We start from the raw sequence: 12,785 nt of genomic DNA, 5'->3' as shown, positions 1-12,785 counted from the left end.
TTTTTTTTTGTTTTTGAAATATCAAAATTACCCCTTACAATTTTGTTGGTCAACGAAAGCAAGTAGCTGAGAAATAGTATCGGTTATCAAAACGAAGCGGACGCAGCGAATGAGCGCAAGATAGTCCAACCGTGGATAGAGATAGACCAAATAAAATAGGAACCTCCAGGGATCAAACTCATGGCTAAATGTCAATGATCGGTGCAGTCTATATGCGATCCTGTCGACTCCACGTATCCAATCATTCTCGTCCACCGTGCACTCGATGTGTCAATCCCATCCAGCATATCCATAGTACAAAGAAAAACAAAAATTCTCTCTATATCTCTGTATATAGTTATGTCCTGCAATTCCCTTGAAACCTTTAGCTACCGACCAAGAAATATTTGTAAGTGCATAAATTATCGTCTTGATCTTCTTCTTTACATTTTCTTGATTTTCTGGTTCAATTTTCCATTTCATTTTTTGCTTTCTAGTGATATACAACTTAGGTGTTCTCTTTGCAGCTTCAGGTAATTAATGATTTAGTTACTGTTTTAAATGATTAAGTTTTTCTTGCTGTGGAATTTCAGTTGGTCACATGTACTGGAAATCGGAAATTGAAAATTAGTTGATTGCTTTAGTCGAATCTGATAGTACATATGAGGATAGCTTGCGAAAACATATTTTTGTCTAAGAAATTGTTATATTTTGCAGTAAGTGGATGAGTGCTGATGAAAAGGTGGAAATTTTTCATTGTACTCTCTGTTTGTTTGCTTTTGTATTTGGAACTGGTTAAAGACGCATGATATTATTTTGGCCCGAGCTTAAAAACGAAAAAGGTTAAGGAAGCTTCTTAGCATTTTCACATGTTTTATTGGATTAGATAGATAACTTCTAATTACAGTTCTTAATCCTTTAGTTTTGGAACTAAAGGAGAGTTTTAAACTTTTATTATTGCAGGATTCGCATTACAGAATCCCAGTTGACGTGATATGAAAAGTAGGCAGCGTTGTCAATGCTTTTGTAGTGCGAAATATTGTGTTTGGTGTTGAATTACAATGTATTTTGTTCCTGCTTGGGCTTCCATCGATGAAATGGGTTATGCCATGAGTAGACTGGAGATTGATTCTGATCCTTGTGATGGAGGTAGAAACATAAATGAAATTGGTAATGGCCAGAGATCCAATAAATCATTGACTAATTTAGATCATGAAATTTCCCTCAATACAAAGTTGAAATCAAGGCCCCATGACCGGCTAGCCCAAGTGATACCTGGAAAGAGGGAGTATGCTGTTTCCACAGTTAAGATGCTGGCAGGTCGAGAGGGCAATTATTCAGGGAGAGGGAGGTTCTCTGCAGCTGATCGTTGTCATATGCTTGGAAGATATTTGCCAGTCAATGGCCCTTGGCTTATTGACCAGATGACGAGCAGGGCCTATGTCTCACAATTTTCAGCTGATGGTTCTCTATTTGTTGCTGGGTTTCAGGTATTCTATTTAGTATTTATAGCTTTGCATTTGGACTGGATATGGGAAATTGACAGTTCATTGAGCAAGGAAAGCACAATCATTGCACTTGTTCGCTGATGCTTTCTTTCTTGTTGGGGGGCTGCAAATATACATTTCAGGGAAGCCACATTAGAATATATAATGTAGAGAAAGGATGGAAAGTTCAGAAGAACATTCTTGCCAAAAGTTTGCGTTGGACAGTTACTGATACATCTCTTTCACCAGATCAACGCTATCTTGTCAGTTTGTATATCTGGATATCTCTTTAATATGCTAGAACCTAATATCAACACTGTTCAAATGCCTAAATGAGCATTTAGCTTGCTGTTGTAGGTCTATGCCAGCATGTCGCCTATTGTCCATATTGTTGATATTGGATCTTCAGCAACAGAGTCACTTGCAAACATCACGGTATGTATTGGTTATTGCTTGTATTTGTTACATGTAGATTTAGTTGAATAAAGATAGTATGGAATAAACACAAATCTCTGATGTCTTCTCATTACATTTAGCAGTCAGCATTAAACTCTCTTTCTAAATTTCGGTCATGCTCTTGTTAACATTATTTACTTGAGATTTACCCATCTCAAGTGGGGAGTAGAGGCAATATAGATTAGTTTTGCCCTTGGAATGCAAGTCAAGACCTAATGACAGCAAAGCTTCACAATTGGTGCTTAATCCAAGAATTTTGTTTGTTCTGATTGATCTTTTTTGTTTGAGATTTTTAATATGTATATTATTTATGCATAATTCTTATGCTTTGCAGGATATCCATGATGGATTGGACTTCTCTGCTGATGATGATGGAGGTTATTCTTTTGGAATCTTCTCTGTGAAATTTTCTACTGATGGACGTGAGCTTGTTGCAGGAAGTAGTGATGATTCAATATATGTATATGACCTTGAAGCAAATAAGCTTTCACTTCGAATTTCAGCACATGCAGTATGTTCACAATCATGATAAGCACCTTTATCGTCCCTTATTTGATTTTCATAATGGTAGCTTGATTATTTTTCTCTCTGAAGTTTCCACTTCATCAATTCCTTGAACTTCTAGACGTTCCTGTATTCGCTGCAAGTAACAGAGAATATTGAATGTGAAGACTCTGACCCAGCAGATACAGAATCAGCATTTAGTGTCTATTCCAACTGGTGGTAGGAAATAATTGAAGATTAAAGAGCCAGTAACATATGAAGGGCCACATAATGTTTCAAGTTCATCACAAACTCAATATGATATTCTAATGATGATATGCTGAGGAAAAAATTTGATTCTGTCCTTTTAATTGTGAAAGTATTCACACACTTCTCATTTCTACCTCCTTTCTTTCTGAAATTCATTTGTATCATATATGAATGATGTTGCCTTTGGTACTGCACAATCTGTATTTCATCGAGTTGAGAGGTACAGCTTAGAGTCATAATCACCATGCTAGATAATTATGATTCAGCCATACAGGTTTTAAATGTCCATGCATGTTACTATTTGCAGACATGCAATCTTTAACCATTGTTTGTGTACTGAGAAATTGCAAGAACAGAGAGAAAGGGAAGGGAAAATAGGAGAGAACAGAATCGCGGGGGGGGGGGGGGGGGGGGGGGGGGGGGGAGAGAGAAGCAGAGAAATAGGTAGATTATTGTCTAGTGAGAAATTACAGTACTATCCTTCAATAACATGGCTGCTTATTTATATTGACTGGTTTGATCAACTGCTACATGTATACTTAATAGCTAAGTCAGTCAATATGAACAATGTGATCCCTCTGAGTGCGTGATATTATTTAACCAAAAAAAAAAAAAAAAAAGATAAGACACCCTCATGTATGGTGTGGTTTTTTACAGTGTTGTGGCGCATGGGAGCTGGTCCTTTGGGATCCTACATTGCTTGTTGAGTGGGCGTGTGCATGAGATATATGGATTAGCATACTATGTCAAAATTAACATGGTTTTGGTAAAGGTTGTGTCATATTCTTGTCTCATGTGTCTGTGTTGTGTTGTTTTTGGGAAAAAAAATGTAATTCCAACAGTGTATGCACCAAACTAATATTTAATATCAAGTGATATGAATTTATAGGGGAAATAAGGTAACTAAGAAGCTTGATAGGATATGATCTTTTGTAAATGTGACCTTTAAACCAGTGGATTTTGCATAACCTTTTTGTTTGGTTCAATTTGAGTTTCTTTTCTTCGTGCCAGCTTTTCCTCTCTGACAAGGTTTCAATAAGTCACCTACCTTCAAGGTTGGAATGAGTACTTGGCACAGGTTTTAAATTAAATTTATTTTGTTCTGAATGCTGCAGTCTGATGTTAACACTGTATGTTTTGCTGATGAAAGTGGCCATCTTATCTATTCTGGGAGTGATGATAATCTCTGTAAGGTGAGTTTAATTTCTTGTATACAAAGCATTAGCTGAATTGAAATTTTTAGTTGTTACTTGTTAGGCTAGTTTCCTGAAATAATTTTCAATATTGTGACAAAATGGTATTTAGAGAGAAACCAGTGAAATAGATTGTCTAAGTTTGGTTTATATTTAGAAGTGAAATTGGCTAGGGCATTGACTGATCAAACAGATTGCATCAGACATATTTAACGGTTATCCTTCAGCACTCTACAACTCACAAGAATAAAAGCATCATTTAGTGTTTAAGTGCTAACTAAGTTGGTTTACCGTTGGTAAGCTTTTGCACATTTTCGTTAATCCATGAACAGGATCTATATAGACACATAGACTCATGGAGCCAGACATCTCGATCGGAAAAGAATCAATAGAAAAAGAAAGAATCAGAATTTGATCACTATATTTCTCGAAACAAAGACAAAGGAAGCGAAAAATGTCTGGCAATACTGGTAATATAACGGTTTTCATCAACTGATGGTGCAATATAAGTGACTTCTGTGTACTAACTACTAAGATCCTTTCACTTTAGAACTTTGATACAGTTGTTTGTAGGACTTTTCATTAGTTGTTTTATGTGACAGTCACTTACTATGTTGACCAATAGGGTCGGAACTCGGAGGATCTCTTTTTCCCCATGTTTCTGTATCAAAGAGTAAGCTAGTGGCATAAAAACTTGATGTGACTACAACTCAAGTGTCACAAACTAAAAAGTATCAGGAGGCAAATGTGTTTTATTTTGCAATATTTATTGCTGGATGGTGGACCATGGATTCTTAAAATGGATATTGAGAACGTTTAAATGTAGGTATGGGATAGGCGGTGCTTTATTGCAAGAGGAAAGCCAGCAGGAGTCCTAATGGGACACCTAGAAGGCATTACATTCCTTGACAGCCGTGGAGATGGTCGTTATCTTATCACGAATGGCAAGGATCAGACCATCAAACTTTGGGATATCCGGAAAATGGCTTCTAATGCTACTTGGTATGCTTTCTTCATCTCATATGATGCCTTCGAATTCTGTCTTTTACTTGTGAAAATATGACCAGATGGTGAAATGCATCATGTTGTTTATATGTCTGGTATTTGCATCATATTTTACCCAACTCCAATGCATTATCATGGACAAGCTTGTAAATTGCATTGAGTTGACTGGAAAAGGATTACAATAATGTCCAGACTGAAAACTATTCAGAACCTTAAAAATATTCAGTTATATTTTATTCCCTTTTATTGCAGCAATTTAGGGCTCAGGAATTATGAATGGGACTACAGATGGATGGACTATCCTCCACAGGCAAGAGATTTGAAACACCCAGGTGATCAGTCTGTGGCTACATATAGAGGTCATTCAGTCTTGCGTACTCTCATTCGCTGCTACTTTTCCCCCGCGTATAGGTGAGCATTGGCCTTTCTTTTCTCATCCTTTCTCCTAGTAGCTTGATTATGGTCACTTTCCATTTGAGAGTTCAGAAGTTGTTGATCAATCATAGTCTAGGAACGAGTAACCTAATTTCATCAGACTTGGGATTTATTCATATTTTGATCTCATCCAGCATTGATTATATCTATTAGTTATAAGAACTCAGAATCTAGCATCTAATCCGACTCCCATTTTTCTTTAATAATAATAATAACGTTTTTTTTTTCTTTTGCAGTACTGGCCAAAAGTACATATACACTGGCTCTCATGACTCTTGCATTTATGTATATGACTTGGTAAGTAATCAAATCCACTGCTACTTTTATTCCATCTGCCTGCTTTTAGATGGATTGGTGAACCATTCAACACTCTTGGCTCTATGTTCCTTGCATGAAAGAAGATAGAAATGAATTTGTTGGCGTCACTTAAGAAGCATACTTGTAGAAATTTTCTGCTATAAATAGGGTGTAATCAGATGAAGATACATTCTGTAAATGCCTGTAAAGTAGAAGATAAAATCTTTGTTCATCCACCAAATGGTGTTTTGGTATTCTGGCATGAATGCTAACCATGATGCTTGTGTTCTTATTCTTATCGGTTCCAAACCTGCTCTTGCTTCAGCAGTAACTTGAATTCTACTGCAGGTTACGGGAGACCAAGTTGCAGTACTCAAACACCATAAATCACCTGTAAGGGATTGTAGTTGGCACCCGTATTATCCAATGCTCGTCAGCTCTTCATGGGATGGTGATATTGTGAAATGGGAATTTCCTGGAAATGGAGAAGCTCCAATTCCTGCAGTAAAGAAAAGATCTTGGAGACGACAATTTGATTGAAAAATAACTTGTCATATCTTCTCCTGTTTATAATATTATGAAGTAAAATATATGTTGTTTGTGTAGTAATTCGCTTTCTCTCCAAACTCAAATAATATGTAATTAGCGTGTAACATGAATAATTAATTTTTTTACATCCACAAGATTCGAATTGTACATAAATAAACACCAATTTGAAGATTTTTATACATTTAGTTATTGAAGCATTTTATGGAGTTCATAAATTAACAGTCTGATTGCCCGTTGGGAACAGTTGATACGGTTCTTTTGAATTTTTTTCTTTGGCACGTCACCTACGGAAATTATAGTCCGTCTAACACCTCCCATTGTCTAGCATTTCTTATAGTAAGTTTTAACATTTTCCTTTTCCCTTTTCAATTTTTCTTTTTCTCAAATTTCCATTCTCTTTCCTTTTATTCACAAGACAGCTAGACGTAATAATTTTTTGTCAGTGATTTTTCTTATATTGTCATCAATTGTGTTGTACTCATTTAATATAACAAAGCATATGCACGCAAATTTGGTGAACCGAAATCTACGAAACATAATACCTGTTTATTTCATAGAGAATCTTTGATGGTGTAAAATCTTACAAGCGGTTACGCAACATTATACATTTACTGTTTCGTAGTTAAATAACTAACAGTTAATTTTAATAAATAGATCCTAAATGAAGTGTTTATATTATCATTTTTAACTGCATTATAACAGGACAATGGAATTATGATTTCATCATATATAAAATAAATCAGAAAAATAAAAAATTTCTACAATAGATTGAAACTTCAACAAAAACATACTCAAAATGATTTTTTACCAGTGGAATGAAAATCATAGATTTGTTATGGAAATAAAAAATCACGTGGGCCATATTCAATTGAAAACCCTAACCACCGATGGGCCTAATTTTCTCAACCTTAACCAAATCACAAGCATTCTCTATTACAGGCTACAGCTAAGTAATAATTCTTTTCTTTACAAACAGTTGTCGCTACCACCGCCAGCTTTTCCCCCTTTTTGATCCTTCCAGGGAAATATTACCTAATAATCTTTTTTGTATTTTTATTTTTTTGTTTAATACTTTGGAAGTAAAAAATTTAATATTTTATTTCTTTTCCAAAGTTAACGTTAAATTAATATTAAAAAATAATAATGAATAAAAGAGAGAGGGGTTCGGTTCCCTTGCTATTTTTAGTGAAATGGGTAGGGCCTGAAAAGATTCTGTAAAGCGAGGCCCATGATAATTGTCATGATAAGGGGACATAAACACTGGGGGCCCATCATCATGGGGAAGTAGAATTTACACTTGGGGAATAATTGCTTAATCAATGAATGGCTTTTAATTGAGAAAGAACCTTAAAGTTAAAGATGGGATCAATTTAAAAGCAGCATAACAAAACATCTAGAATCTGATTTGCGGGCCCCCACTTAATGCCTCAAAAATGGCATATATGACCTACTTGTTAAGGCTAAAGTATAAGCATATTTTCCACACTTTTTGTTAGAATATTTAATTTCCATCATGGTATTAAAATAATAATATCATGTCTTAATCAAAATAAAAAAAAATTATTTTGAATTTTTTTTTTTCTCTTACAAATATTCTCGTATTTTTTTTTAAATACAAGACTAATCTCATTTCAGAGTCATTGAAATATAATTTTTTTAATATTCTAAATTTTATTGAAACCGAATTTAAATTCTTATTTATATTGTATGCATTGAAAGATTTAGTATGCTTTGATTTTGATTTTGTTTTAGTATGTAAATCAAGGAGGTTATCTAATTTAATTTGGATTTAGTAAAATCTTTGATGTCATTGTCTTACTCTAAGACTATGAGATTCTAACTTCTAAGAAATGAAAAGAGACCCACAAAAGAACGTAAACACATTAATTTAATCATTAAAAGAAAGAAACTAACCCTAAAAAATAATCAAAGTGTTTGACCTGCAAAATGTGAAAAAGCGTTACCAACTATGACTAATTAACAATATTTTAATGTTTTGACAGATTGCCAACTTAGAAATCCCTAACTAAAACCAGACAACGAGTGATGTAAAAAATAACGATAAAGGCACTCTGCTCCATGTGCCCAAAAAGACTTTCTATGTTAGCTAACTGCTAAACCCACCTAATCGTTTTTTTTTTTTTTTTAATTATCCGGTATTAAAAACCCATCGATCCAATTAATTTAAATTCAGTCCGGATAAATCACTTAAAAGGAGGCTATATATAGGATTCGAACTCAAGATTTTTTGTTAAAGGAGAATGATCTCTATCATCTCATATCTAAACTATATTTTTATGTTTTTCAGAAAATATATTTTAAATGTAATATTTGATATTTTTTATTTAATTGTATAAAAAAGAAAAATTAATTTCATTCCCGTGAACATAAACTAATGGAAGTCTAATGAAATTTTTGTTGGTGTATATTATGAATGTTAGTTGAGAAATAGCTGTGGGTGTCCCAACCAAGTTAATGATTTTACAGTCGCAGCTCGTGCATTTTTAAAGCTGGTAATTAAGCACGGGACCATCTCTATGATTTTAGCTTCTTATCTCCATTTCTTTTTCTTTTTCTTTTTTTTTTCACGATATAAAAAAAGCGAAAAATGTTTTTTTTTTTCATTTTTATCTAATAATAAGATAGTATTATAAGTAAAACTTTTTTTTTTTTATTGGCAAATCAATCAATTTTATACATTAAACCCCACGGCTTTAGATCGGTTTGATTGGCGATTTTTAATGATTCAAAGAAGTCGTCACATGACCAAAACTAGTTTTATTTTAATATTGAGTTTTCCAATAAAGGGCTTGGAGAGGCTTACCGTCTGTCTACATTGTGAGACAAAAAGGACAGGTAAAAAGTAAAAACACATGCACATAAAATTTATTTCTAAGATGTACATTAACGAGAAATCTAGTACAATATTTACATAGTACCAAAATATTAATAATAGTTCAATAAATCAAAATCAAAATTAAAATATTCTTGAACAAAAATTAATTCCTATATATTAATTAAGAATGACATTGAAATCCCAAATCCCATAAATAGATACAATTTCTCGTCAAAGTATCCACAAATCTTCATTATTTATCATTTTTACCCTAAAAATTTCACTTTAAAAAAATAAATCAATAAAATAGGAAAATTACCCGCAAAAATAATTTTTTTTTCTTAAAAGCACCCAAAATATGAATATATTCGTATCATCTTGCCCTCACATATAACCCATATTTCCAACTTTACCCTTTCCACTCGCTGCATTGGGCTGTAGGCCTAGTCTTCTGCTTTCCGGCCTTCAACGGGCACGGTGTCTGTACGGGCGGGACCATACAATTATATTGCAAACACAATGAGCTGCTCACTGGAATCTCAGCCGCTGGATTGATCTGAATACCGGTTAGATAATTGTGCTGCAAGTACAATATTTGTATACTCGCGGCCAATAAACGGTCCACGAAACTTCCTGGCACCTGACCCGTAAACCGGTTATTGTTCAGGTACAAATTTTGTACGCTGGAGAACATGGGAGATATTTGACCCGATAATCTGTTGTAACTAAGATCAACGGTCGCTATTGTCACTTGATCAGGCGGTTGAACCGGACCCGAGAATAGATTTCTCTGCAACTGAAGATTAGTTATTGGAAATGTGAATACCCGAGCCGGAATGGAGCCGCTGAATTGGTTCATGCTCAAGTCCACGTAGTTTAGCTGCTCCAGTCGATTCAGTAACCGGTCCACGGGTCCAGTGAGCCGGTTCCATGAAAGAGAGAGGTATTGAATCGAAGGAGGAAGTGAAGATGGTGCAAGCGAACCGGAGAGAGCGTTGTGTTTCAAATCGAGCCGAGTTAATGACTGGGAGAGAAACGGAGGGACTGCACCGGAGAGACGATTGTGGCAGAGAATAACGTTGGACAGTGTCGGTATAGTACCAATAGAGGTAGGAATACTTCCTGTGAGCTGATTGTAACTGAGATCAAGTGTTCTGAGATTAAGTAACTGACCTAAAGTGGCCGGAATCTCGCCTGAGAGGAAATTTCGGCTGACAGCGAGAAATCGGAGGTCTTTCAATTGGGAGAGAGACTGCGGCAAAGTACCAATGATCCGGCCCGGTACAACAGAGAACTCAGCCAAAGCAGAGAGCTTTCCAATAGCAGGGTCAAGCCGGCCGGTTAGACCAGGAGAACCAGCTCTGGGGTCACCGAGATTAAGAGCAATAACTTTATCAGCCTCACAATAAACACCGGCAAAATTACAAGGATCGGAAGTAAAATCCCATGACGCAAAGAAGTTGGAGCCTGGCATATCATCTAATGCCTTTCTAATAGATTGCAAAGCCAAAAAATCAATAGGGTCCAAAATTGCATGCACAGAGAAGAATTTACATTGTAGAAGAAAGATAGCTAAGAAAACGTAAGATACTATAGCTCTAAGCTTCTGCTTTGGTATTTCCATTTTGCAGCGAAGAAGAAAGTAGAAAATGAAGGGTTATATATAGGAGAAAAGAGTGAGCTTTTGAGGTAAGAAGAAAGCTTTTCCGTGAGAGAACAAGTGTACCGATTTCTCGTGGGAAATGGCGTGAAAGCTTTAATGGCGAAACTATCAGCATCAAAAGATTACAATATACAGAGTAGCTTTGAAGAGAAGCAACTTTCTTTCCTTTGAATCTTCTTCTTGAATCTTTCAGCTTCTCTTTTTCATTATTTTGGCTTGTTGAAGAAGATCAAGTATCTCTCTCTGCGTATCGTGTATGGTGTCTCTGCTACAACTACAAGGAGTAGTGTGGTAAGTGTCTATAATGTATTTTATTAATTGTTTTTTATTTTTAGTATAGTTGTTCTTTTGTTCGTTTATTGGAATGAGGTTCGGAGACAAACGGTTGTCCGAGCCTACGTGGTTAGGGACCTATTTGGTTCGGGAAAAGGTCACGTGACGGAGAGGCTGATTTATCCCTGCAAGTAGAAATAGTAATTAGGATAGGGTGAACAAAGAAGGCATGGCAATAAATGTCACGGGCAAGGAGCGGTTGACACGTAAAAGTCAGTGAAAAGAGAGCGACAGAGCAGCAGGTGCCAGCCCATAAAAAATCTAACATACATTGTTTGTCTTTTTTTTGTGGCGTGGGTTCTATTTTCGTTTTTTCGCTTTCCCCTCTTCATTTTCAGCTGTCTTCTCAGGATACTTGTGCAATTTGGTCAACCAAAATAATAATAATAATTAAATTAAATTATTGATTATATTTTTTCCTCCAAATTTTTAAAAAATTTTCTATTTCAATTGTACAGTTATTTTTTAAAAATTTTAAAATTACTATTTATTTATTATAATTGTAGCTTTAAATCCTTTTTTTTTTCCTGACAAAGAAATGCAAAATGTAAAAAGAAAACTAGATCATATAATAAATAACAAATAATTAATCCCGACAAGAGGACTCTCTAAATACTGCAAATGTCTAAGTAACGTTAGCTAATTATTCAGCACTAAATTCTAATTATATTAGTTATATATCATTGAGTATTTAAATTACTAATTTCCTATTTTGTAACTTTGAATATTTAAGGTTAAATATTGTTTTACTTAAGATATTTATTAGATTTTAAAAATTATTATTTATTTATGTCTATATTTATTTTTATTTTAAATCAATTTTATGACACTCTAAATTATATATATTTTATAATAATCTCACCTCCTCACATTATTAATAATAATATTTAAAATAATAATTTTCACAATTTGTACCAAAATGAGTGTGGGTAAATGCACCAAACGCAACAACCAAGGTAGTCACTCATGTCATCATATGGAGGGTGTGAGTATACATTTCAATGGCGTTTGTTGTGCATATTATTGGAGTTCATCTAATGCGAGAAACTAAGGATCCTTTGGGATTTGCTTTATTTGCTTCTATAATCACAGCATCCGTATTTATGTATCTTCGTGTTCTGTCCTTATCGTCCAGCGATCTCGATTCTAATTTGCAGATTAATGATATATAAATATATACTTTTTTTTCCTATTATTAATTTTCCGGTATCCAAAACTCACTTGTCCAACTGCATATTGGCACTTCATACACAGGACTCGGAGAAAGAACCTGTGAAATTTATGTTTATAGGTTAATGAATTAATTAATTTTGAGAAGAGGACTCAGCACGTTAATGTGTGATAGGGAGTGATGATATGGGCATGTGCATGTGCACTGAGACTGAATAGAAAGGGAAAGAAAGGGTGATTGATTGCCTCTTGCTTCCACCAATGTGATATGGAGCTGCCAAAAGGATACATTTTTTAATTGAATTCAACCTAACTATAAACCAATATTTCTCACATTATATGAATTATTTACTGGATTGGATACTTCTCTTCCAATATAAGATTATTAGATTAATATGAGATTAATCCAGTTAATCTCAGCTTAATAATTTGTACTTATTTATTAGAGTTTATTTTCCATGATGAATATTTAAGAATAAAAAATCGAGCGCAGAGAATTGCATATATGTGTGTAAAAGATGCTACTCTTACTATAATAGTTACAATCAATGTGTTAATTTTATAAATGAGTTAGCATATAAATTTAATCATTAGGTGTTAGTTTAACTAATTCATAAGGTTTATGGGTC

The 12,785-nt window shown here is 34.4% G+C and overlaps 2 protein-coding genes across 3 annotated transcripts; one reads left to right on the top strand and one right to left on the bottom strand.

Annotated features, from left to right (window-relative positions):
* The first annotated feature begins 87 nt into the window (after nucleotides 1-87).
* LOC105650060 (transducin family protein / WD-40 repeat family protein) lies at nucleotides 88-6,351 on the top strand. Of its 2 annotated transcripts, XM_012236941.4 has the most exons (11): nucleotides 88-388; nucleotides 697-821; nucleotides 943-1,469; nucleotides 1,610-1,729; nucleotides 1,824-1,901; nucleotides 2,257-2,433; nucleotides 3,791-3,868; nucleotides 4,695-4,870; nucleotides 5,126-5,284; nucleotides 5,545-5,605; nucleotides 5,954-6,351. In XM_012236941.4, the coding sequence occupies exons 3-11, from the start codon at nucleotides 1,041-1,043 to the stop codon at nucleotides 6,143-6,145; spliced, it is 1,470 nt and encodes a 489-aa protein (XP_012092331.1). In that variant the 5' UTR covers nucleotides 88-388; nucleotides 697-821; nucleotides 943-1,040; the 3' UTR covers nucleotides 6,146-6,351. The 2 variants fall into 2 exon arrangements, with proteins under 2 accessions (XP_012092331.1, XP_020541246.1); XM_020685587.2 differs by lacking the exon at nucleotides 697-821.
* Nucleotides 6,352-9,139: 2,788 nt separating this feature from the next.
* On the bottom strand, nucleotides 9,140-10,961 carry LOC105650059 (Leucine-rich repeat (LRR) family protein). Its single transcript, XM_012236938.4, has one exon. It carries the CDS (start codon nucleotides 10,612-10,614, stop codon nucleotides 9,400-9,402), a length of 1,215 nt encoding a protein of 404 aa, XP_012092328.1. The 5' UTR covers nucleotides 10,615-10,961; the 3' UTR covers nucleotides 9,140-9,399.
* Between the last annotated feature and the right edge of the window lie 1,824 nt (nucleotides 10,962-12,785).

Source organism: Jatropha curcas, chromosome 5, assembly GCF_041381405.1.
Source record: "Jatropha curcas cultivar XTBG-Jc1 chromosome 5, XTBG_Jcur_1.0, whole genome shotgun sequence".
Classification (NCBI taxonomy): domain Eukaryota; kingdom Viridiplantae; phylum Streptophyta; class Magnoliopsida; order Malpighiales; family Euphorbiaceae; genus Jatropha; species Jatropha curcas.
Note: the sequence above shows the minus strand (reverse complement) of the source record. Positions and strands in the feature narration are given on the sequence as shown.